This window comes from Hyperolius riggenbachi, chromosome 7, assembly GCF_040937935.1.
Source record: "Hyperolius riggenbachi isolate aHypRig1 chromosome 7, aHypRig1.pri, whole genome shotgun sequence".
Taxonomy (NCBI): Eukaryota; Metazoa; Chordata; class Amphibia; order Anura; family Hyperoliidae; genus Hyperolius; species Hyperolius riggenbachi.
Window position 1 is genome coordinate 265,489,144 of NC_090652.1, and position 27,399 is coordinate 265,516,542.

Consider the following 27,399-nt stretch of genomic DNA (forward strand, 5'->3'; position numbering starts at 1 on the left):
GATGTAAGCAGAGCTGTCATTGTTAATCTGTCAGATATTCTCTAGCAGAGAACAATGCAGGCTAGAGCATTTTTACAGTTGGCATTCTGCTAAGCATTGTTAGTTTACGACCAGAGGCCTTTCCTTCTGTGAGGTGAGAATCTTCTCTCATTCAGCGCCCTCTAGGGGAAGCTTCAGATGGAGCTCTTGCCTAGCCGTATGGCATTAGGGGCGAGAACAACGAGTAAACAGTGTTATGAGGTACAATCATTTGCATTTTAACTATGTTTTCTTTATATATACAGGATAAACATCTGCTGTATTCAGTTCTTTAATTGATGGAAAGCACAGCTGAACCAATTCCCATTTCCCAGTACTGGTGATCTGGATTTCCGATTTGAGTTTGCTCTAAGTGTAAAGTGTTACCTGTGATTACTTATTCTCTTGTTATTGTATTCCTGTCAGAATTTTACCACCTGGCAGTTTCCTTGTTTTTTTTCTAGAAATAGAGTCCTTGAAGCACGTAAGGCATCTTCTTTATTTGACACTGAACCAGACGATGTATGGCCAGATCGACTAAGAGACAGATTTCTCTCTGATTGAATCTGATTGGAGCGAGATCTGTTGCCTGCTTATACACAGCAGGCTGAATCACAATTGACTTCAGCATGAAATCAATTGGCTATCGGCCTTGCGTCGCCGCATCTGTCACCTCACCGCCCACCAGCATCTGTCACCTCACTGCCCACCGGCACTGTCCACCACAATGTAAAATGTGCCTCCCCCTCAACCTCCCATGCTGCAATATACTTTACCTGTCGGTGTCTGCCCCGGGCTCTGTTCGCAATCCGCATACACACACCCCACGTGGTTGCCAGCATATACATGGGCACATGTGTTACATCCAGGCCTAGATTTACCTCAGAGGAGCCTATAAGCACAGATGTCCTGGCACCTTAGACTCTGCCCTCTAGCAATCTACAAACCCCCGTTAAACCACACCGCACATGTGCTGGCTGGCACAGCTGTCACTTCTCCCTTACTTCCCTTGCCCATCATAGGTAGCTACAGTTGCCCCTTAGTGTTAGGTAGCCAGATGTACCCTCAATATTGTGTAGCTAGAGTTGCCCCCAAGTATTAAGAAGCTAAAGAAACCTCAATATTAAGTAGCTAGAGGTGTCCCCAAGTGCCAATGCCAAGAGCAGTCCGAGTAATCTTTTATTTACTACCTCATCAGGACTCTGCATAGAGAAGGAGGGAGGGAGGCACACAGGGAGGGGAGGGAGCCGCCTTTCTATCATCAGGTGCCTGTTGGCATGTGCCTACAGTGCCTTATGATAAATCTGGCCCTGGTTACATCACACATGCACCCACGTTTCTCTGGCAACCACGTGCGATGTGTGTATGAAGATGGAGCCAGCAGTGCAAAGGTAAAGTATACGGCAGCGGGAAGGCAGATTTTACATGGGGGGGGGGGGGGGAGTGCCGGGGGTTTCACTGCATTCAGCGATATGAGTAGATAAATACTTGCTCTACTTACATAACATATGTATTGCACTGTCCATGTTTTGATTTTAGTGATTTTTCTACAGTAAAAAAGAAAAAATCCTTCTGAGCATTTCCCATTTTAACTGTAGTTATTTTGAAGCCAATCCGGATGTCATTTCCTCCCTTACTCTCCTCTGCCTGATTGTGTATGCATTGCCCGCCCTCCACTATAGAAAGTGCATTGTCTCAGCATGAGAAATATTGGCCAATCAGAGAGGAACAGAGTTGTGAGGGGAAACAGGAAACAGGAGAGAAAGAGGCTTCAGCCAATCAGGCAAAAAAGGACAACCCAGCATGCCGTACAACTTTGTGTATCAGATGTTGTGTGTACCAGATAAGAGTAATTAGTGATTTTTAACTTTTGGATTGCCTGGTTAGCATCCTTATTACTTGTTTACCAGAAAAAAATAATTGATTTTTGATTTTATGCTCAGCAGTTACACTTTAATTTCCTCTGACACATTGGGCAACCCCATAACTGCACATGGGCTGTAAGAAGACATTTGACAGAAATAATTCACTGAAGCTGTGAACCTACTGATAAACTTTCACTCCAAAAAGAAATAAGGATGAAACAAATCAAAATTTGTAGCAGATACAACCATTAGCAGTGGAATGCCACCATGGCTAGTAGGAGCCATGATTCTGCATGTACAGAAAGTATACGGTAGGTGGCTGCGGACTGAACTGGAAAGGAAACTTTAGTACATTAAATTGCATTATGCATTAATTGGGAACTAATTTAAGAATTGGAACGATGTACTTAACTTCAGGATTCGTAAATATAGATATCTCCATAATTATATAATTATTTGATTTAGTTTTCAAATATATCCTTGGTAATAGTCAGCTTTGAAAATTGCTAAAAATAGGCTTTTCTTTGCTTCTGTGAACAGTTATATAGCACACTCTGCTTAAAGGGTACCTGAACTGACGCGACACAATGAGATAAAAATTTGCATGTACAGTGTCATTTCCACATGTAACCAGGCTCCATTTTTTTCTCAGTAAAAAGTTTAAACATTCAGGTATGCAAATGACAGTTTCTCTCTAGTCAGGACCTAGTCAGACTATAGCTGTAACCCTCACTGAAAACTAAATAAACCCATTAAACGGTTTCCTAGCACAGAAGAGCTTCTGAGTGCAGGAGATAGATAAAAAAGGTAAATTGTTCATGGTATAGAAAGAGATGGTAGGAATCCATTGGGACAACACTAGTAGTCAAAGCGTCAATGCTAGATGCAGCATCCATGCAGTCAAGATAAGATTGCAAGCAGCAAAGAGCAAACAATCTGACAAGGTTTTTCTTGCAACATTAGATGACTTGCACCAATGAGAAGCGGCAGTAGATCGAGAAGAGGTCTTACAAAACCAAAAATAGTAGTAGAGTTAGGAAGAGAATAGCATAGTGCCACTGCTTTTACTGGTGCCTCTTCAAAACTTTATGGTGAATACATTGAAGTTAAGAGATGAACATAACTAAGGTGCTTATTTATCTGAGTAGGCGCTGCTCTGTATTAAAGGGGGCAACTAGATTGCACCAAAGGCTCCTATATTCCAATGCTGCTCTCCTTTTTGGGCATGGTGAGGAGGTGCAGAGCAAGAGGATGAGTAATCTATATATTGGTTTGTCAAGGGGGAACAGACATCTGCAACTCCAGATTCCATCAAAATCCCACCAGGACCTACCACAACACGTGTGGGGTAATTATCTTCACATGTCCCACATTGAGATGGGGATGAGCTCCTTGACAGAGTCAAGATTTCTGGCCTCCCTCTTGTAGAGTCCTCCCCATGTCATAGACCAAGCATGGTGATATTCTTTAGGTGGGCGAAGCCCCATGCTTTCCAGCAAACCAATTCTAACAACACCAGCTTGAGTAAAAAAGACTTGGTGGGGTAGGGGGTTACATATTTATTTAAATATTGTTTAGAAAATAAATTAAATGGCGTGGGAAGTGATGTCTAGTACTAAAAAACGCTTTATGCCGAGCATCTTAAATCAGCCAGCATCTTGCTTAAAGTCCCCCTGTATTTCTTAAAGTGACCTAATGTGATCTAACCTCGCACAGACATCGAGAGTGAAAACTTGCCAACTGAATCGCACATTAAAGAATACCTGAAGTGACCTGTGACATGATGAGGTGTGTATGTACAGTGCCTAGCACACAAATAACTATGCTGTGTTCCTTTTTTTCTTTCTCTGCCTGAAAGAGTTAATCAGGTATGTAAGTGGCTGACTCAGTCCTGGCTCAGACAGGAAGTGACCACAGTGTGACCCTCACTGATAAGAAATTCCAACTATAAAACACTTTCCTAGCATAATATGGCTTCTGAGAGCAAGAGAAAGAGATAAAAAGGGGAATTTCTTATCAGTGAGGGTCCCTTCCTGTCTGAGTCAGGACTGAGTCAGCCACTTACATACCTGATATTTAACTCTTTCAGGCAGAGAAAGAAAAAAAGGAACACAGCATGGTTATTTGTGTGCTAGGCACTGTACATACACATGTCTATCTCATCATGTCACATGTCACTTCGGGTATCCTTTAACTTGCAGTAAGTCCCTTATCTCATGGAATTTACCGTAATCAGGCCAAGTTGTGCCATAGCAGGACCCATGGCTTATTTGTGATTTCCCAATTACGTCTTTCCACCATAGGACACTATTCTTTTTTAAAGGGAACCTTAACTGAGAGGGATATGGAGGTTTACTTTTAAACAATAACAGTTGCCTGGCAGTCCTGCTGATCTCTATGGCTGCAGTAGTGGCTTAATCACACACCTAAAACAAGCATACAGCTAGACCAGTCTGACTTCAGTCAGAGCACCTGATCTGCATGCTTGTTGAGGGGCTGTGGCTAAAAGTATTAGACCGGATGAGCAGGAGAGTCAGGCAACTGGTATTATTTTAAAAGGAAAAATCCATATCCTTCTCCGTTTAGGTTCTCTTTAAATATAAAGTTGGTTTCAGCTTAAAGGGAACCAAACTGAGAAGGATATGTTTTTTTTTTTGTTTTTGTTTTTTAAATACCAGTTGCCTGACTCTCCTGCTGATCCTGTGTCTCTAATACTGTTAGACACAGTCCATCAACAAGCATGCAGATCAGGTGCTCTGACTGAAGTCAGACTGGATTAGCTTGTTTCAGGCCGGTGATTTAGCCACTACTGCAGTCAAATAGATCAGCAGGATTGCCAAGCAACTGGTATTGTTTAAAAGGAAAACATCCATATCCTCTCAGTTTAGGTTCCCTTTAAAGGATACCACAACTGAAATGTGACATAATGAGATAGACATGTGTATGTACAGTGCCTAGCACACAGATAACTATGCTGTGTTCCTTTTTTCCTTTCTGTGCCTGAAAGAGTTAAATATCAGGTATGTAAGTGGCTGACTCAGTCCTGACTCAGACAGGAAGTGACTACAGTGTGACCCTCACTGATAAGAAATTCCCCCTTTTTACCTCTTTCTTGCTCTCAGAAGCCATTTTCTGCTAGGAAAGTGTTTTATAGTTGGAATTTCTTATCAGTGAGGGTCACACTGTAGTCACTTCCTGTCTGAGTCAGGACTGAGTCAGCCACTTACATACCTAATATTTAACTCTTTCAGGCAGAGAAAGGAAAAAAGGAACACAGCATAGTTATCTGTGTGCTAGGCACTGTACATACCCATGTCTATCTCATTATGCCACATTTCAGTTGTGGTATCCTTTAACAAGCTCGTATATCATCATCTGATGCCGGTTGTAAACAAGAAGAGCTCATGTACGTATTTGTAATGATTTACTAGTTTATATACAGTATCGTAGGTTTTATTTACCTGTTAGCTGACGATGTAAAATGATTTCTATACAAGTTTGAATCTACATTTTTTTTTTACTTCCTTTAGAAAAGTAGACAAATCCCCAAGAAGCCACTTATAAAATGCTGAGGTTCGGAAAAAAAAGTAAGCCCTACATACCAATGAATAGGCTCCTATCCAGCAAGACAGCTTTATGGAACTTTATTCATTAGTTTAAAGGCTGCTATTCTCCGATGGAGAAAGCCGCAGTGTTTATTAGTTTGAGCAGTACTGCCTATCCTACTGCACAGCTATTTTTAGTAGTTGTGAAACAGTCCTAAATTGCTTATTTTCTGTTTACTAAAGTAATTTTGTTTGTTTCCATGGGAACTGAGGCAAGTGTCTGGGTGTAACTGTATAAACTGATGGTTTTGAAGGTACAATGGTGAAAACGTGAGCGTTGTGATTGCAGAAATTCAGCCAATATGGAGAAATGACAGAATCGGCGAACCGTAGCAGGACTGGCTAAAATTTGTACAATTGCTAGTAAGATATGGGTCCTACCACTTTGTTTTAGGAGTGCATAAGCTATTAACTTAAATATACATTCTAAGCTCAGTTATTTTGGGTGGTTGAAAACAGTGGCATCGCTATTTCCCATCTGAAACAGCAGTGATCGTACAGGCACACCCTATTCTTCCTTATGTGTGTATGGAATACTGGGGAAAAAAAACACAAAGACAACGGGAGCCCAAATAGTGCAGTATGTCACAAAAAATGAAAATTCAAAAAGGGAGGGGGGGGGTGGAGTTCGACAAAGGAATACTCACAAAGGTGGGTTGCACAAGGGGCAACCAACCACTTAAGGCAGGTGGAGTATCTTGACCTGACTCCACTCAGGTATACCAGCAATCCTGGAAACGGTCGCTCTCTTAGAAAAATCTCATACACTCTGGACCTATGAGGTTGTGGAATTCCACCCTGGGTGAGGTGTGTGGAACTCCCCTCACTTAGAAGCGGGGGAGCGCCCCAAACGCAGCTTGATAGACAGAGCGGCACTTTACTTGGCCTGGGGAAGTGGGCGGGGTCCCACAAAACGCGTTGCCAGTGCTTAATTATTATTCAATTTATTTTTCTAAAGTGATTTGTCGTCTGAGGTAAGCCACCTCCTCCTTTAAAATGTTATTGTTTTTAAAGTGTTTTATTCACCTCCTGTTGTTCCTTATGTGTGCATCGATTACCAGGCAATAGTTTGCAATCATGAGGGTGTGTGTTGTCCAAAGGAGTCCGAGGACTTTCTAAGGAACTACAAATGAAAAACACAGAGACACCGGGAGCCCCTTGTGGTGTAGTATGTTAGGATCAGGTCTTGTGAAAGTAGAGAGTAGCAAAGGTATTTACAAGTGTGAGTGGCAAGACCAGCAACCACAGTACAATAGCAGGTGAGTAAGTAACATCTTCACTCGGGTTCTTTGATCTTCAATTGTATGGGTCACACTCCAAGGGAAAAATAAATAAATAATCAAAGAACAAATGACGTCCCTCAATAAGCTGAATAGGAACCAGTGGGCATGGGATTTCCGGCCATTAATCTTTCTTTAGCGGAAGAAATCTGAGTAGATGTAAATGAGAAGATCATTGAGAAGTCTGTCTGCACATTACGTTATAAATTGCCCAGCAAGCTCCTGGTGAACCAGAACTCCTAAAAACAAGGAACACCAAGCGCCCCAATAGTGTAATATGTACTGGTAAATGGTTACAAACCAGGGTTACCATTAGGCAACCACTTTAAAGGCAGGTGGGGAGCTTTTCCTGACCACACTCAGGAATAAGAAGTCGCTCTCTGTAGATGAGAAGGGGGTTCAACCCTCCACCCAGGATGGACTCAATATTATGCAGGAGAACAGATGCGCCAAAAGGATAAAAGGAAGCTAAATGAGCTTAAAAACCAAATTCTTGGTAAATAGAGGAGGTAGTGGTGGACTTACCTCCCCCAAGTAGACACACAACGACTGTAGTAAAGACAGTCAATATATTTTATTTATGAACTCCAAATAGGCAACATATTTCGCAGGTTTGATCCCGCTTAATCAGGCAATAACGGAGCAATAGCATATGTGGTCAGTAGAAGAGCCAGGCACCTATGTGTAAAGACACTACAGTCGTTGTGTGTCTACTTGGAGGAGGTAAGTCCACCACTACCTCCTCTATTTACCAAGAATTTGGTTTTTAAGCTCATTTAGCTTCCTTTTATCCTTTTGGTGCCTCTGTCCTCCTGCATAATCCTAGGAGTTCTGGTTCACCATGAGCTTGCTGAGCAATCTGTAACTTTGGGTGCTTCCTACCCCATAGAGCTATATTAATCCATGCCATGCGCTGATGAGGATCAACCGATCCGAAACGGTCTGCATGTATGTTGGATTAGTTTGTCTCTGTAATATTAACAAGCTGACACATCACTGCATTCCAGTGGTTCTGGAGGTGTGGTTAGCGATCAAGGCCGATCGGATCTGTTTTCACTCCGTTGCTACTCCGATTGCTCCAGCAGCCAGGCGGGTGAGGGAGGGCGCAGCAGATGGGCGCGTGAGGGAGGGTTAAAACTTACCCAGGCTTCTGTCGGCAATTGCAGCAGGGCGGTAGGGATGGTTTCTTCCAGGCTTCCATTTGCTTCCACCTTCAATTGCATCCCACGTCGTGTGATGTGACTACCACGCTTCCTCCTTCTGGGTTGAAGGAGATAGCATAGTCACATGACGCGACGTAGGACGCAATTAAATGCAGAGGATGGAAGCCTGAAAGAAACCCTCCTGGAAGCCATGGTAAGTTTTAACCGTCCTTCATCCGCCCGGCTGCTCAGTACACTAGGCCCGCTTCGCAGGTGTGAACCTGGCCTAACACCTCCTTGGTAGCAATGGCCAGTGGGATGCAAATAATTCTGTATTGATGCATATGTCAATGCTTATTTCATGCAAATGTGTGCAGCTAGAAAAGGACCAATTACAGGTAAATGGCACAGCCAGCAGCATTTGATTAGTCCATTTTAAAGCAACATACATTTGTATGGATTGAAAGGACACATCCAAGTTAAAAGAAAGATGAAAATCCACTTACCTGGGGCTTCCTCCAGCCCCTGGCAGCCATCCTGTGCCCTCGCCGCAGCTCCGGTGGCTCCCGGTCTTCTCCGCTGGCGCAGCCGACCTTGCTAAGTCGGGTTCCGGGTCGGCTCCTTGTGCGTTCCACGCCGTGGGTCACGCGGTCTAGCCGACTTCATCACAGCTCTGCGCCTACGCAGTACATCAGTGATGATGTCGGCTAGATCACGTGACCCGCGCCGTGGATCGCACAAGAAGCCAACCTGGCGAGATAGGCTTCTGCAGCGGAGGACACCGGGAGCCACCGGAGCTGCGGCGAGGCACAGGACGGCTTCCAGGGGCTGGGGCAAGCCCCAGGTAAGTGGATTTTAATTTTTCTTTTAGCTTGGACCACTCCTTTTTAACAAAAAAAAATAATACAAAATTGCATCAACAATTAAAAAGTGACAGGGTTGCTTTAAAAACACCAACACTTACATTTATAATTTCCCTGTAACTTTGCAGGTCCACCATTGAACATATTTTAGGCGAGTCCAGTATCACAAATAGCACTGTTAGGATTAGTCTTCATCACAATCAATAGCCAATACCCCCTTTTTCAGGTTCTGTTTGTAAACATCGTTGCATTGTGGGAAATACCATGTTTATCTAACTGCAAAGCAAGTATCTGCCTCTGTAGATGCATCTTTCAGTAAATGAACATTCCGTAGAGATTGCTTGGCAGGACTAAAGAGGTCACCATGTGATAAATGTCAGAATGTAAATCGGGGAGAGGAAAGACTTTACAATGGTCAAACACTGACTAAATCATTTTTTTAATGAAAATTGTAAAAAAAAAAAAAATCAGCAATTTTATTGATCACGCCATTTTTACAACTGTTCCGATTTAACTGTTGAGGGTAGTCGCAAGACTCTCTTCAGATCAAATGACTGCCACATGTCACGTAGTTTTTTGGGTTGAAAAAAGACAAACGTCCATTGAGTTTTGCAAGCTGTTGAGTGACATCCCACAAGATTCAACAGTAAGTCAGCAAATAAAGCAGCTTCCCTCTTTAGCACATTCTGTTTTTTTCCGTATGATAACTGTGTAGTTGGTAACTGTGTAGAAGATTCGCCCAAAACATCATCATTATACCCGTGCCTAGGGCAGCTTCCTGAGTGCGGTCATGACCCGCCTCCTCTGCGATAGTATATCTTCTGCTAAACGACAGGTCTGCTTTAGACTTTTGTGCTGTCCCAGCAGTAATCGTCGTAGTTTCCGCCAATAATGATGGCACTGTTCTGTTTTGCAAATTGTTTCTCAGTGTCAGCACTAACCTCATTATAAACCTCGTTTTTTATAGACTGTACGCAAGATCAGTTTGCTGTGGCCAGGGAAGTAATGCCTCTAGTTTTACTGTGTTAAGTCACATTACATTAGCCTGTAGCAGGCAGAACTGCTGAAGCCGGCATTCATGGAAATATGGAAAGACAGAGCGCTAATCACAAAAGTTTTTATTTTTACCTCCTTTACGAAAACGCTTGTAATGGGGCAGCACAGTGGCGTAGTGGTTAGCGCTCTTGCCTTGCAGTGCTGGGTCCCTGGTTTGGATCTCAGCCAGAGCACTATCTGTACGTAGTATGTATGTCCTACCTGTGTCCATTTGGGTTTCCTCCAGGCACTCCGGTTTCCTACCGCATCCCAAAAACATCCAATAAGTTAATTGGCTTCCCCCTAAATTGGCCCTAGACTATGATGCATACACTACACGATACATAGACATATGGCCATGGTAGGGATTAGATTATGAGCCCCTCTAAGGGACAATTGGTGACAAGACAATATACTCTGTACAGCACTGCAGAAGGTGTCCGCGCTATATAATAATAAATAATAATCTACAACACACGTGTCTAGAGCTGGTGGGATTATGGGTAATTTAAAACAGTAGCTGGTAGCTATCACAGCAAAGGGAACATTTGTGAGGGTAGTTTGCCATCATCAACTAATAGTAGAGAAACCTATAAAATAAATGGCATACAGCTGGGATCATCAGACTTGGGGAATAACTTGGGACTACTAGTTGATAATAAGTGAAACAACCATATTCAGTGCCAAGCAGAAGTAGCTGAAGCAAATAAAATTCTTGGATGCATTAAGCGGGAAATAAAATCTCAAGATGTTAGTATACTACTCTCTCTGTATAAATGATTTGTGAGGCCAAATCTGAAGTATAGGATACAGTTCTGGGCAACACACTATAGGAAGGACATTGAAATATTAGAACAGGTACAAGGATGGCAACTTAATTAATCAGAGGGATGGAGGAGCTCACTTACCAAGAAAGGTTGGACAAACTGGGTTGATTTAGCTTAGGAAAAAAATACGGCTAAGGGGTGGCCTAATTAAAATGTATAAATACATCAGAGGGCAATACGAAAGTGCAACCGATCTTTTTGTCCAAAGGTTCGAACAGAGGACAAGGGGACGATCTGCGTGTGGAGAAAAAAAGGTTTGCCATCTATTTATGGAGGGTTTCATTACAATAAGAGTTGTTGAGATGTGGAATATTTTACCACAAATGGTTATGATGACAAATTCTATGTCTGTATTGAAGAGGTTTTAAATATATTCCTTGCATTAAAGGAGATCCGTGGCTACACATTAATAGTTACTATCATGCAGAGTTGATCCAGGGATTTACCTGACTGCCACCTAGAGTCGGGAAGGAATTTTTCCATATAAAGGTTAATTTGCCCAAGCCGTGTAAGGGTTTTTTTTTTTGCCTTCCCCTGGATCAACTGGGATATGTGAGGGTGCAGGACAGATATGTACCTAATGTTTACTCATTTATTCGTTCTCTGGTTGGACCATGGAACTACCTTTGCATTTTAATTTACAGCCAATGAAAAAAAGTAAACCGAGCTTTCATTTTCTCCTGTGGAATCTGTGTTTTGCTGAATTGGTTCTGGTTTGGAGCACAGGACAATGTTATATTCCCCTTCCTGTAGTTGTAATTAGTGACACAGACCAATAAGTGGTTGATTGTTTTCCATACCTGCACAAACTGAGCTTTCGCACACTTAGGTTTGGTACACACATTTTGTCTGTCCAATTTAACCACCTCCATGTAGAATTAGGGCCAACAGAGTTGTGCAGGTAAGCTCAGATGCTACATTGAAGTAGTGGGATGTGGGTGTCAAAAACACCCTCTAGTGAAAAGATACAGGAGACAAAAGTGGGAGCCCAATAGTGTAGTATGTCAAAAACAATTGGACGTAATAAAAGTAAGACACTACTCACAAAGGTGGGTTGCAGAGGGGCAACCGACAACAGGAAGCAGGTGGAGACAACAAACCCGACTCCACTCGGGGTGGTCCCTAGGAACCTGGATGCGGTCGCTCTCCTTGGTAAAAGAAAGGGGACAGATATCCGCCGTGGTCGAAGCCACGTGTGGTCTGTACCCACCCCTCAGACGGGTGAGGTAAGGGGGTATGATTGCACAATAAGGGTATAAGAGGCGCCCTGGTGCAATAAAAGCATCTAAAAACAGTTTAACAACGGGAAATAAATTTGAGGTGGCTTACCTCAGTGACGAAAAAATCTTTGTATTTTACAAAGGTTTTTATTAGTAGCACAGGCAACGCGTTTCGCGGGTCAGAGCCCGCTTCCTCAGGCCAATAACCGTGCCAAACTAAATGACAGATTCAGCAAAGGGAGGCTCCCTTTTTGCCAACATTCATCAATACATTTTTACCTTTAGCAAAATGTCCCATTGCTTTTGTTTTGACTTGCTTTTACCTCTGGGAAAACAAAAACAACAGCGTTGCTTTTCCAAAATAAGCAAAGTTTGCTTTTAGAACTGGGACATCCACACAAAACATATTGGCTTATAGCAAGAGATTGAGAACCGTACATACAAATCTGAACAGGTAACTTTATCAAATAATTTTTAAACATTCCAATAAGGTTGAAAATAGAAAACTCCTTGAGGACTAAAATAATTAATGTAAGGTTTAGAAGTAGTAGGTTGGAAGGTGTGTGTTATCCCATAGGATTCAACAGATTTCCTAGGGAGACGGAATAACACGTACTAAACCATAAGGCTCCTGGGCCCATATGCAATTCACTTTTTCTCCTGAGTTTTCTCCTAGGTCAGTGGTTCCCAACCTTTTCCAGGTCGTGACACATCACGACAAAAATTCAGATATCCGTGACACCTCACATCATGCCAAACATTCAGATATACATGACACGTCCCGTATGATAGAAAAGAGGGGCTCAGTAACAATCTGATGATGCTGCAGGCACAATGAGGGGCTCAGTAACAATCTGATGATGCTGCACGCACAATGAGGGGCTCAGTAACAATCTGCTGATGCTGTAGGCACAATGAGGGGCTCAGTAACAATCTGCTGATGCTGCAGGCACAATGAGGGGCTCAGTAACAATCTGCTGATGCTGCAGGCACAATGAGGGGCTCAGTAACGATCTGCTGATGCTGCAGGCACAATGAGGGGCTCAGTAATAACCTGCTGATGCTGCAGGCACAATAGTGGGCTCAGGAACAATCTGCTGATGCTGCAGGCACAGTGAGGGGCTCAGTGACAATCTGCTGATGCTGCAGGCACAGTGAGGGGCTCAGTGACAATCTGCTGATGCTGCAGGCACACTGAGGGGCTCAGTGACAATCTGCTGATGCTGCAGGCACAATGAGGGGCTCAGTGACAATCTGCTGATGCTGCAGGCACAGTGAGGGGTTCAGTGACAATATGCTGATGCTGCAGGCACAATGAGGGGCTCAGTAACAATCTGCTGGTGCTGCAGGTACAATGAGGGGCTCAGTAACAATCTGCTGATGCTGCAGGCACAATGAGGGGCTCAGTGACAATCTGCTGATGCTGCAGGCACAATGAGGGGCTCAGTAACAATCTGCTGGTGCTGCAGGTACAATGAGGGGCTCAGTGACAATCTGCTGATGCTGCAGGCACAATGAGGGGCTCAGTGACAATCTGCTGATGCTGCAGGCACAATGAGGGGCTCAGTGACAATCTGCTGATGCTGCAGGCACAATGAGGGGCTCAGTAACAATCTGCTGATGCTGCAGGCACAATAAGGTGCTCAGGAACAATCTGCTGGTGCTGCAGGTACAATGAGGGGCTCAGGAACAATCTGCTGATGCAGCAGGCACAATGAGGGGCTCAGTGACAACATGCTTATGCTGCAGGCACAATGAGGGGCTCAGTGACAATCTGCTGATGCTGCAGGCACAATGAGGGGCTCAGTAACAATCTGCTGATGCAGCAGGCACAATGAGGGGCTCAGTAACAATCTGCTGATGCTGAAGGCACAATGAGGGGCTCAGTAACAATCTGCTGATGCTGCAGGCACAGCGAGGGGCTCAGTGACAATCTGCTGATGCTGCAGGCACAGTGAGGGGCTCAGTGACAATCTGCTGATGCTGCAGGCACACTGAGGGGCTCAGTGACAATCTGCTGATGCTGCAGGCACAATGAGGGGCTCAGTGACAATCTGCTGATGCTGCAGGCACAATGAGGGGCTCAGTAACAATCTGCTGATGCTGCAGGCACAATGAGTGGCTCATTAACAATATGCTGATGCTGCAGGCACAATGAGGGGCTCAGTGACAATCTGCTGATGCTGCAGGTACAATGAGGGGCTCAGGAACAATCTGCTGATGCTGCAGGCACAATGAGGGGCTCAAAAACAATCTGCTGATGCTGCAGTCACAATGAGGGGCTTAGTGACAATCTGCTGATGCTGCAGGCACACTGGGGGCTCAGTGACAATATGCTGGGGCTGCAGGCACAATGAGGGGCTCATTAACAATCTACTGGTGCTGCAGGCACAATGAGGGGCTCAGAAACAATCTGCTGGTGCTGCAGGCACAATGTGGGGCTCATTAAAAATCTACTGATGCTGCAGGCACAATGAGGGGCTCAGTGACAATCTGCCAGTGCTGCAGGCACAATGAGGGGCTTAGAAACAATCTACTGATGCAGCAGGCACAATGAGGGGCTCAGTGACAATCTCTGCTGATGCTGCAGGCACAATGGGGGGCTCAGTGACAATATGCTGATGCTGCAGGCACAATGAGGGGCTCAGTAACAATCTGCTGATGCTGCAGGCACCATGAGTGGCTCAGTAACAATATGCTGATGCTGCAGGCACAATGAGGGGCTCAGTAACAATCTGCTGATGCTGCAGGCACAATGAGGGGCTCAGTAACAATCTGCTGATTCTGCAGGCACAATGAGGGGCTCAGTGACAATCTGCTGATGCTGCAGGCACAATGAGGGGCTCAGTAACAATCTGCTGATGCTGCAGGCACAATGGTGGGGAGCTCAGTAACAATCTGCTGATGCTGCAGGCACAATGAGGGGCTCAGTAACAATCTGCTGATGCTGCAGGTGCAATGAGGGGCTCAGTAACAATCTGCTGATGCTGCAGGCACAATGAGGGGTTCAGTGACAATATGATGCTGCAGGCATAATGAGTGGCTCAGTAACAACCTGCTGATGCTGCAGGCACGATGAGGGGCTCAGTGACAATCTGCTGATGCTGTAGGCACAATGAGGGGCTCAGTGACAAGCTGCTGATGCTGCAGGCACAATGAGGGGCTCTGAATTGATATACTTTTGCCAGCTTACACAATGGGAGGGGGAGGGTGGTTAGAGGGACACAATCCTGCTGCTGCAATGAGCGAAAGGCTGCAGGAATAATATGCTGCTGCTGGCACAATAAGGGGCAGTATGCTGGTACTAAAAGGTGGTACAGGGACAATATGCTGATGTTGCTGCTGCCTAGTGCCGAGATGTGTCTCTTATCTCTCACATGAGTCACAATTGCAAAATGCTGGCCAGTGGCCACAGGAAGAAGTCAAACGTAAGTTACATACGAGTTATAAGTTTACACATAAGTTCCCTAACTCACCCCTCCATAGCCACCACTCCGCCCCTTCTTCTCCTCCCTGAGCCACTCACTCACACTGTGGCTCCGTCCTCGATGCGCTGCCTCCGCCCTCTGCCTGTAGTTAGTGCAAACCTACAAGAAAATGGCCGTCGCATGTCTGCAAATGTGGACGGCGGTGGCCATTTTCTTGTAGCCCTGAGAAGGGAGATCTGCGGGGGGGAGACTAGCGGGGGGAGCAGAGAGCGGCGACACATAGCTGGTGCTGCCGCGACACATAAATGTGTCACGGCACACCGGTTGGGAACCTCTGTCCTAGGTGGTATTTCACACCTTGTCATAACATGTTTTTTAAGCCACCAGCCAGCAAGAAAATACTCAAAATAGATTTGATAGTCCTTTTTCACCAACTTTTGTTTACGTTTTCAGTTGTAAAATGCTGAAAATGTAGTTTAAAGAGAAGATGAAAATTATCTCCTAGGAGATAACTCAGGTGAAAAAATGAATTGCATATGGGCCCTGGTTTCTCTGTCAAGTGCTGATCACGTAGTCTTAAAGAGCAAAAGAATACTCACAAGTGTGGGTTGCACAACTAGCAACCACAGTATGAAGGCAGGTGAGAAAATCCCATCCTCTGGTTCTTTTGTCATCAGATATGTGGGTTGTGTTCCAGAAAAAAATCAATGGTTTAGAAGTGAATACTAGACTAACCTCCCCCCCCCCCCCCCCAAAGCAACTGGGGAGCTGGGACGTAACAACTGGGAGGGAGAAGACTCCTCAAAAAAAGTGGCCTAAGGTGCTCCGAACTTTCTACAGTATAAATACACTGTTTGGTATTTAATCTGAGGTAGCAGACTGGGCTCCGCGAAACGCGTTAGGCCCGTTTCCACTCCAAGTAATCCCTATGGGAAAATCTGCATCAGAAAAATCGCTTTTAGTGGAAACAGGCCCATAGACATTCATTGGAGTCAGTTTTTCTGCATCCATTCTGCATCCAATCTGCGTGTAGTGGAAAAAAGCACTTATCGTTTATAGTGGCTGATGAATAAATCTTTTGTTTGAAATTGGCATTTCCCCTTTTTTTTGAGGTAAGCCATTTTTATTTTTATATATATATATATATATATATATATATATATATATATATATATATATATATATATATATATATATATATATATATATATATATATATATATATATATATATTTAGTCACATAAAAATAGATTAACCGTTTATCCACAACCACCTATTGGAGTCCTTTTTTTTGGTCATTTTTTTGATTATTCAGTAATCCAACTCTTGTGATGGTTCTAAAATTACCGCAGTAATCCGATTTTCGTGAAAAAATTATCTGCATTCTCAGATTAGTCCAATTCTTTTGTGATTGGACTAAAATTACTGAGTTGTGGTAATGCGGTATTTCCATGGAAGTGCGGAAATTTACATTTCCTTGGAATCCGAATGAGCATCCTTACTCGTGTCTGAAGAAGATAAAAGCTCTGATAAAATCTAATCAAAGTAAGTACAGTGCTGCCCACAATTAGTCATACCCCTGGAAAATGTTGGCTTAGTTACTTTTATTCAACCAGCAAGTACTTTTTTGATGGGAAATGACATACAGATAATAAGACGATGAACAAGAGGCATTATTGTGAAAAAGAAGAAAAAAAATTCTCAGCTTTTATTTACATTTGAGCAAAAAGTGTTCAGTCCAAAAGTATTCATACCCTTAACAAACTGTCAGTCAGTGGGAAAATCCAAAGTTCTATACCATTTCAAATAATCCAAGATATTCTAAAGCATCCTAATTACCCTGATTAATTGGGGACAGCTGTTTTAATCAACTCAAGTCAAGAGGGGAAAAAACAGCAGCTCTCTGCAGTTGGTTTGCGGACAGTCATGGCTAAGACAAAGGAGCTCAGTGAGGCCCTGTGACTCCGGATTGTGGCTGCTCACAAGTCAGGAAAGGGATTCAAGTCCATTTCCACATGGTTTCAAATTGCAGTGGCTACAGTGCAAAGTATTATTAAAAAATACAAGATGTTCCCCACTGGAAAAACCTGAGGACCTGGTCGGAAGCTAATGTGTCATCTGTGCTGGCCAGGAAGATAGTAAGAGAGGTGAAAAATAATCCAAGGATAACCACCAAGGCCATCCTGGGGAATTTGCTCTCTGCTGGTGGCAATGTCTCAAAGCAGATAATCCAAGACACTGCACACTGCTTAGTTCCATGGATGCAGACCAAGGAGGGTGCCATTTCTCCAGATAAGGCACACAAAAGCTTGCTTGGCCTTTGCAAATGCTCATCTGGACAAAGAAGAAGACTTCTGGTCTTCTGCATTATGGTCAGATGAAACAAAAATTGAATTGTTTGATCATAATGATGTTTCCCTCATTTGGCGTAAAAAAGAAGAAGCCTTCAACCCAAAGAACACCATCCCCACTGTCAAACATTGTGTTGGGAACCTAATGTTTTGGGGCTGTTTATAAGCCAATGAACAAGGGAACCTAATCACAGTAAACGGCACCATGAAAAAAGAGCAATACATGAGGATTCTCAACGACAACATCAGGCAGTCTGCAGAGAAACTTGGCTTTGGGCGCCAGTGGAAATTTCAGCATGACAATGTCCCAAAACAGACAGCAAAAATGGTGAAGAAAGGGTTAGCAGACAACAACATTAATGTTTTGGAGTGGTCCATCCAGGATCCTGACTTGAATCCAATGGAGAGTCTGTGGAAGGTGCTTAAGATCAGGGTAATGGCAAGAAGACCCCCCAACCTGAAAGATTTGGAGCTCATTGCTAAAGATGAATGAGCAAAAATACCCCACAATAATGCCTCTTGTACATTGTCTTATTATCTTTTGGGAGACACCTATGTCATTTCCAGTCAAAAAAATTACTTATTAGTTGAATAAAACTAACTTTAAGTCAAAATTTGACAGGGGTTTGAATAATTATGGTCAGCACTGTAAGTAATCAAAGAGGGTTTCAATGCTGGAACAGTGGGATTTGCGTGGATCCAGGAAGCTGAGGTAAGTATCTGACTTTTCCCACTCATCCACATTAGGTTTGCTTTAGTCAAATATTCATGAGTATATTAGTACTGTACAAATTGTAAAGTTCAAAACGCTCAAACCCCCTACTAGTTCAACCAATGGGTGCAGGATCTGGGAAGCCAAGCCAGTCCACAGATATGTACAGAAGGATCCGCAAACCAAGCAGTGGTAGAAAAATGCTGGTATTCTTTATTCAGGAATTCCACATGGCAAGTGCAGTAAAATCACAAGGTTCAACTAACGTGTGTCGGGCTTACAATCTGCCCTTAGTCATGTGGTAGAAAAATGCTGGTATTCTTTATTCAGGAATTCCACATGGCAAGTGCAGTAAAATCACAAGGTTCAACTAACGCGTGTCGGGCTTACAATCTGGGTAAAAGAAACAATCCCGGCAGAACTCGACCCTTTAAAGTGCATATGCGTGCTTTTTATTGCATTTCAATCGCAGCTGTACATCAGCATCACAACAGCATGACGTTTCGGGCAAAGGCCCTTTATCAAATGCTGAAGTTCACAATCATTACAAGACATATATAGGATTTCAACAACACACACCCTCTTAGGGGGTGGGCACTTTCCTTAAAGTTACATAATCACATATCAGGGGAAAGACAGCAATCAAATATGAAAAAGGTTGTGAACCAGGTTATAGAAAGCATCTCAGGCTGAAGTCCTCGTTTAACCCTCCTGGTGACTGAGTTCCCAGCCTGTCCATCCAGTAAGCCTCCCGCCTTAAAAGGGCATTCCTTTGATCTATCCCTTCCCTACTCTGTACCACCTCCAGAATCTGCCATCTAATCTGTGTTACTCCATGGCGTAGCTCAACAAAGTGGCGCGCCAATGGAGAATCTTTTTTCTTTTGTGTATCTCCTTCTCTCATTTTAGGGGGATTCTGTATAGTGCTTTTATGCTCGTTGAGCCTAGTTTTTATCTCCCGTGTCGTCTGGCCTACATAGGCCAGACCACACGGGCATTTGATGAGATAAACTACCCCCTTGGTGTCGCAGGTGGCATAATATTTAAGTGGGATAGAAACCCCTGAGCTGGGATGGCGTACTTCCGGGCCTTTAATGATACTATTGCAGTGCTGACAACTGAGACAGGGATATGTCCCTGTTTTTACTGGGCCCAAGAACCTTTGTGTTTTAATCCCTGTGCGGCCAATATCTGCCCTTACTAAATGATCTTTCAATGACTTGCCACGTCTGTATACAAATCTCGGTGGATTCTTACATGTATGGACAAGCTGGGGGTCACTCTCGATGACCGGCCAGAACCTATATACAGCATCACGTAAGAGTTTGGATTCGCTGCAATAAGTAGTGACAAAATTTACTTCCTTAGACTCCATGTCTGTTCTCTCCTTGTACTCCCTTAATGACTTCCTGTCTAATCTCAATACCTCTGCTGTGATTTCATCGCATCTCTTCTCACTATAACCTCGCTTAACAAAATCTTGTGTGAGGAGCCGTGCCTGCTCAAGATATAAGTCATCAGTGGAGGTGATCCTCCTTGCTCTAATAAATTGACTTTTGGGGAGACCCTGAACGAGGGGGCGTGGGTGGCAACTTTCTGCCGACAGAAAAGAATTCTTGTCGGTCTTTTTTCTATATAGGTTAGTTACCACTCCATCCCCCTCCCTCATGATCTCCACATCCAAAAAGTGCATCTTCTGCACATCATATTCCATTTTGAATTTCAACGTTGAGTGTCTCTGATTTAAATCATCATAAAACCGGCATAGCTCCTCCTCACTCCCACTCCAGCAAAAAAATAAATCATCTATGAATCTGCAGTACCCATGGATATACCCCGGGGCTTCCCCACTTAAAAAGTGGATGTTCTCAAATTCTGACATAACAATGTTTGCCACCGATGGTGCATACGGCGCCCCCATGGGTACACCCTGGGTCTGCAGATAGTGTGAATCGCGAAATCTAAAGTATGAGTGAGAGAGACAGAACTCCAAAGTGGACATGATGAAAACAAGTGTCTCATTTTTTACTCTTTCATCCTCTCTTAGCCTCTCTCGAACTGACTGTAACGCTTCCACATGCACAATGTTATTATACAAATTGACCACGTCCATAGTCACGAGGAATTTCACCCCATGCATATTTATGCCCTCCAATTTATTCAAAAAGTGGGTCGTGTCTCTTAGACAAATCTCGTTCTCTCTGATAATGGGCTGTAACCACGAATCAATGTATATCCCCAGAGGCTCCGCCAGGGAGTCCACCGCCGACACAATGGGTCTCCCTGGCGGATGCCTTAGATCTTTGTGGATCTTTGGTAGTGTGTAGAACACTGGTACTCTCGGTTTCTCTTTCTTCAAAACTGTTAATAATTCTTTACTTATAATTCCAGTGCTTGCTGCATCATCCAATAGACCATCAAGTTCTCTTTTAAACATATGGGTTGGGTCACTCGGCAACTGTCTATACATATGTACATCTTCTAATTGATGTTGAATCTCTAATTCATAGTCTTTACGATCTTGTATCACCGTGGCCCCCCCTTTATCTGCTCTTTTAATTATTATGGATGTGTCCCCTTTAAGTGCCATCAGCGCACTATATTCCTCTTTGGTTAAATTATATTGCTTCCTCTTACTTTTCTCAACGTGATGTTTGGTATCTTTTAGCACAAGTTTTTCAAATAATTCCAGTGCATTGCTAGTAAACGGAGGGTCTAGTTTACTTTTAGGTTTCAATTTCTTGGGAATCTCAATCTCTCTCTGCCTATCTATTGTTTCTCTCTCCCTCCTTGGTCTATTAAGGCTAAACCAGGTTTTCCATCGTATATTCCGTGTATACTTATATAAATCAATTTTGACGTTGAACATATTAATCCCTGTAGTTGGTATAAAGCCTAATCCCTTATTCAGAACATTTAATTCCATCTGCGTCATTTTTCTGCTTGATATATTATACACTGTGCAATTTCTGTCCCATACATTATTCTCTTGTTGTATCTCCTCTGCTCCTTCATCCCCCATGCATTTGTCTATACACAACGTGCTCTCATTTGTATCATCTCTACTCACAGTTCCCTGCTGAGTGTCTCTGCTGAGCGCTGGGGGATCCGTACAGATCGCGGAGATATCTGGTTGGCGACACATCGTTATTGAGGCTGGCTCCGGGTAGCCGGGCGCCTCACCGGCTGCTGCGGATAGCTCTGCGGACTTCCTCTGCCGCCTCTGCCGCGACCCCTGCCTCTTTCGCCTCCGGCTCCTCCTCTTCCTCTCGGTGGATGCCTGTTTCCGCCTCTGGGCTCTGAGATATATGAGAATCCCAAGAGGTCTAAGAATTGTCTTGTCGCCACTGCTGTGTAAGGACAACCCAGAATTCGTAGCTAAGTGGCATGGGATTTTAAATAAGTGCTCTCAAGACTTAATGCTTCTCACAGTACAGTATTTGCATCCTCAAATTACGGAAATCAGGAGTGAAGTGGAAAGATTGACAAGTGACCTATTGAGTAAAGAGACATTGGAAGCGTATAATACCTTTAAATTACAACTAGATAATACTATTAAAGAACTTAAAGAAAGTATCTTGAAAATCAAAGTTGATAAATTCAAAAGGGATACTAAAGACTACGAAAAGAATCAGGTATATACCTGGAGGCTAGCACGGAGAATAGTGCGACAGTATAACAGAAATCCTCCTCCCCAGCTGGCGGAGCATCAGATCCTGAATTGTCGGGGAGTGAGCAAGAGTACGCTGTGCCTTTTTCCCATACGCAGCCCTCAGAGCCCAGAGGCGGAAACAGGCATCCACCGAGAGGAAGAGGAGGAGCCGGAGGCGAAAGAGGCAGGGGTCGCGGCAGAGGCGGCAGAGGAAGTCCGCAGAGCTATCCGCAGCAGCCGGTGAGGCGCCCGGCTACCCGGAGCCAGCCTCAATAACGATGTGTCGCCAACCAGATATCTCCGCGATCTGTACGGATCCCCCAGCGCTCAGCAGAGACACTCAGCAGGGAACTGTGAGTAGAGATGATACAAATGAGAGCACGTTGTGTATAGACAAATGCATGGGGGATGAAGGAGCAGAGGAGATACAACAAGAGAATAATGTATGGGACAGAAATTGCACAGTGTATAATATATCAAGCAGAAAAATGACGCAGATGGAATTAAATGTTCTGAATAAGGGATTAGGCTTTATACCAACTACAGGGATTAATATGTTCAACGTCAAAATTGATTTATATAAGTATACACGGAATATACGATGGAAAACCTGGTTTAGCCTTAATAGACCAAGGAGGGAGAGAGAAACAATAGATAGGCAGAGAGATGAGATTGAGATTCCCAAGAAATTGAAACCTAAAAGTAAACTAGACCCTCCGTTTACTAGCAATGCACTGGAATTATTTGAAAAACTTGTGCTAAAAGATACCAAACATCACGTTGAGAAAAGTAAGAGGAAGCAATATAATTTAACCAAAGAGGAATATAGTGCGCTGATGGCACTTAAAGGGGACACATCCATAATAATTAAAAGAGCAGATAAAGGGGGGGCCACGGTGATACAAGATCGTAAAGACTATGAATTAGAGATTCAACATCAATTAGAAGATGTACATATGTATAGACAGTTGCCGAGTGACCCAACCCATATGTTTAAAAGAGAACTTGATGGTCTATTGGATGATGCAGCAAGCACTGGAATTATAAGTAAAGAATTATTAACAGTTTTGAAGAAAGAGAAACCGAGAGTACCAGTGTTCTACACACTACCAAAGATCCACAAAGATCTAAGGCATCCGCCAGGGAGACCCATTGTGTCGGCGGTGGACTCCCTGGCGGAGCCTCTGGGGATATACATTGATTCGTGGTTACAGCCCATTATCAGAGAGAACGAGATTTGTCTAAGAGACACGACCCACTTTTTGAATAAATTGGAGGGCATAAATATGCATGGGGTGAAATTCCTCGTGACTATGGACGTGGTCAATTTGTATAATAACATTGTGCATGTGGAAGCGTTACAGTCAGTTCGAGAGAGGCTAAGAGAGGATGAAAGAGTAAAAAATGAGACACTTGTTTTCATCATGTCCACTTTGGAGTTCTGTCTCTCTCACTCATACTTTAGATTTCGCGATTCACACTATCTGCAGACCCAGGGTGTACCCATGGGGGCGCCGTATGCACCATCGGTGGCAAACATTGTTATGTCAGAATTTGAGAACATCCACTTTTTAAGTGGGGAAGCCCCGGGGTATATCCATGGGTACTGCAGATTCATAGATGATTTATTTTTTTGCTGGAGTGGGAGTGAGGAGGAGCTATGCCGGTTTTATGATGATTTAAATCAGAGACACTCAACGTTGAAATTCAAAATGGAATATGATGTGCAGAAGATGCACTTTTTGGATGTGGAGATCATGAGGGAGGGGGATGGAGTGGTAACTAACCTATATAGAAAAAAGACCGACAAGAATTCTTTTCTGTCGGCAGAAAGTTGCCACCCACGCCCCCTCGTTCAGGGTCTCCCCAAAAGTCAATTTATTAGAGCAAGGAGGATCACCTCCACTGATGACTTATATCTTGAGCAGGCACGGCTCCTCACACAAGATTTTGTTAAGCGAGGTTATAGTGAGAAGAGATGCGATGAAATCACAGCAGAGGTATTGAGATTAGACAGGAAGTCATTAAGGGAGTACAAGGAGAGAACAGACATGGAGTCTAAGGAAGTAAATTTTGTCACTACTTATTGCAGCGAATCCAAACTCTTACGTGATGCTGTATATAGGTTCTGGCCGGTCATCGAGAGTGACCCCCAGCTTGTCCATACATGTAAGAATCCACCGAGATTTGTATACAGACGTGGCAAGTCATTGAAAGATCATTTAGTAAGGGCAGATATTGGCCGCACAGGGATTAAAACACAAAGGTTCTTGGGCCCAGTAAAAACAGGGACATATCCCTGTCTCAGTTGTCAGCACTGCAATAGTATCATTAAAGGCCCGGAAGTACGCCATCCCAGCTCAGGGGTTTCTATCCCACTTAAATATTATGCCACCTGCGACACCAAGGGGGTAGTTTATCTCATCAAATGCCCGTGTGGTCTGGCCTATGTAGGCCAGACGACACGGGAGATAAAAACTAGGCTCAACGAGCATAAAAGCACTATACAGAATCCCCCTAAAATGAGAGAAGGAGATACACAAAAGAAAAAAGATTCTCCATTGGCGCGCCACTTTGTTGAGCTACGCCATGGAGTAACACAGATTAGATGGCAGATTCTGGAGGTGGTACAGAGTAGGGAAGGGATAGATCAAAGGAATGCCCTTTTAAGGCGGGAGGCTTACTGGATGGACAGGCTGGGTACTCAGTCACCAGGAGGGTTAAACGAGGACTTCAGCCTGAGATGCTTTCTATAACCTGGTTCACAACCTTTTTCATATTTGATTGCTGTCTTTCCCCTGATATGTGATTATGTAACTTTAAGGAAAGTGCCCACCCCCTAAGAGGGTGTGTGTTGTTGAAATCCTATATATGTCTTGTAATGATTGTGAACTTCAGCATTTGATAAAGGGCCTTTGCCCGAAACGTCATGCTGTTGTGATGCTGATGTACAGCTGCGATTGAAATGCAATAAAAAGCACGCATATGCACTTTAAAGGGTCGAGTTCTGCCGGGATTGTTTCTTTTACCTGGATGATTGCGGATTGAGGAGAGATGGACCTCTAACCCGGAGAGGACTCCCCGACATACATACTTGATTGATCCCAGAGGCGGGCGGAAATTGTATAGATTGCGATTGGGCTTACAATCTGCCCTTGGTCATGACTAGGGGCAGATTGTAAGCCCGACACACGCTAGTTGAACCTTGTGATTTTACTGCACTTGCCATGTGGAATACCTGAATAAAGAATACCAGCGTTTTTCTACCACTGCTTGGTTTGCGGATCCTTCTGTACATATATTAGTACTGTAGTGGGACCCAAAATACTGAATAATTGCTCTAAATTACATTATTTCTTTTTTTCAGGATCGACCTTTGAATGCAGTACGCATGTTATCCCAGTGAAGAACCAGGAAGGTGTGGCCATGATGTTCATCATTAATTTTGACAATGTCGAAAAGGAGGACAGTCCCAGTTCCCCGGAAAAGCTCAGCCAAATTCTCCCAATCAAGGCAGAAAACCGTAAGTAGACAACCAAGAGGCTTGACGGGTGTGATCTTTCATTGTGTAGTACTAGTATAGAAATTATGGACAAAATAAAACGTACACACTAGGAAATGATTTCAAATATTTTTTTGAGCTGACTTTTATAGCTTGTATCTCAATCCCTGTGTGTTTTATTGCTACCTCATAATAGGTTTATGATGCAGTGTACTACTGACTCTGTCCTAGCTTAAACCTCATTAGAACAGTTTGATAAAGTCATTTCTTCAAGCAGAAACTCACTCCTGGTTATTTATTTTTCTGTCTAGGCATACTTAGTCATTTTAATAAACGCACAGTATTAAGTTATGTTTTTCTAAATATATCTTCATTACAGCAAGTAGAAATGGTAAAACATTTGTAACAGTACAACATTTGTAGGCAGACAACTTGATACGTACAGCAAAGTCCCTGTTTTTCGGAAGTCGTGCAACCGGAAGTCTCAACTAACTGGCATTACTGAGGGCATAATGAGGACTGTTTTGGGGGGTTTGAGGAGTTTGCAGGCCATAAACTGCTCACCGAGCCTCCAGCAATGTCTTCTAGCCTTCATGTAGCTCCTAAGAGCTTTCTGGAATCTGTGCACAGATACTGGCATGTAGCATGACCTGACGAGGATGCTGTACACTGAGGGCATCGACAGGATGAGTATTTTATCCTGCTCGGGAGGGGTGGGAGGTTTGTGCTTTTTTGTCCGGATCCTTAAGCTACCGGCAAACATATGTTTCCAGTATTAGGTAATCCCCACCGGTGCTGGACAATGGGGACTTTGCTGTAGTTGGGCTGGATTCACAGTGGTCCATTGCATAAAGCACACATTACGAGTGTGAACTGCAATGTAGACTGGACATTGACTTTAATACAAAGCCTGCAAAGCTGGTGAGTTGGAATAAAACAACCAATCCGGTACAATGCAGTACTGTGAACAACCCCATAGCAATGTATGGGCAGTGAGTTGACATGCAGAATTATTCTGAAACACAACTGAGCACTGTGAATTACCCCGTAAAGTGCATGAGAAAGCCTAATTTCACACTATGGAAGTTGCTAAACATACATTGAAATAGGAAGCGCAAGAATTTGGGTGCGAGCTAATGCTGATAGTAGAATATCTATAATAGCACTAACCTATGCTTAAAGTGGATCCGAGATGAAAAACTAACTATAACAAGTAACTTGTCTATATATCTTATCTAAAGTTTAGATAGTTTACTCAGTAAATCTAGCTGCAAACAGCTGCAACAGTGTATGATTACTTCTTCTGCCCAGACTGAGCTCCCATAAGCCCTTGCTACTAAGGCTGAGAGTGCCGAGGCTCTCTGGAGAAGCTGTGGGTGAAACTTGTTTAGTTTATAGGGAATTAGAGTATTAAAACAAAACAAAAAAAGTATTTGGCTTGAGGAATGCCCTAAAAACTATTTGAAAAGTACACAATTATGCAATTAGTAAAAGTTTATCTCTGATCCACTTTAACACTACTACTCCCACCACCTATGCCTTACACCTCTTACAAATCCTGGGCGCCCAGTCGCTTACTATAGCCGAGCACACACCGCTATTTCTGGCACCCAAATGATCCTTGGTGCCCAGATACTTACCATAGCTGAGCACACACCGCTGTTCCCGGCACCCAAATTAACCACCTAGAATTCAGGCTATAGTATAGCGTATTACCGTAAAGACTCTTGTCTGAACCATCTAAGCCAAATACAGTTTAGCCTGCTTTCCATTACCGAAACACCTCACCTTAGTTTGCACTTTACAAATTAATAATAGGAATAATAATAAACACTGCTGCTATCTATAGCCAGAGTTTGGTAGTACAATAGCCTAACTCCACACACAGTCACCACCAC

The 27,399-nt window shown here is 43.5% G+C and overlaps 1 protein-coding gene across 10 annotated transcripts in view; it reads left to right on the plus strand.

Annotated features, from left to right (window-relative positions):
* KCNH7 (potassium voltage-gated channel subfamily H member 7) overlaps positions 1 to 27,399 on the plus strand; it is a 567,276-nt gene that overhangs the window by 255,859 nt on the left and 284,018 nt on the right. For 9 of the 10 annotated variants that reach the window (XM_068245637.1, XM_068245631.1, XM_068245632.1 and 6 more), the window contains one exon: positions 25,367 to 25,522. In XM_068245637.1, the coding sequence (XP_068101738.1) occupies positions 25,367 to 25,522 (156 nt within the window). Of the gene's footprint in view, positions 1 to 5,747; positions 5,852 to 25,366; positions 25,523 to 27,399 lie in introns of those variants that run through there. The other variant, XM_068245639.1, reaches the window with a different exon arrangement.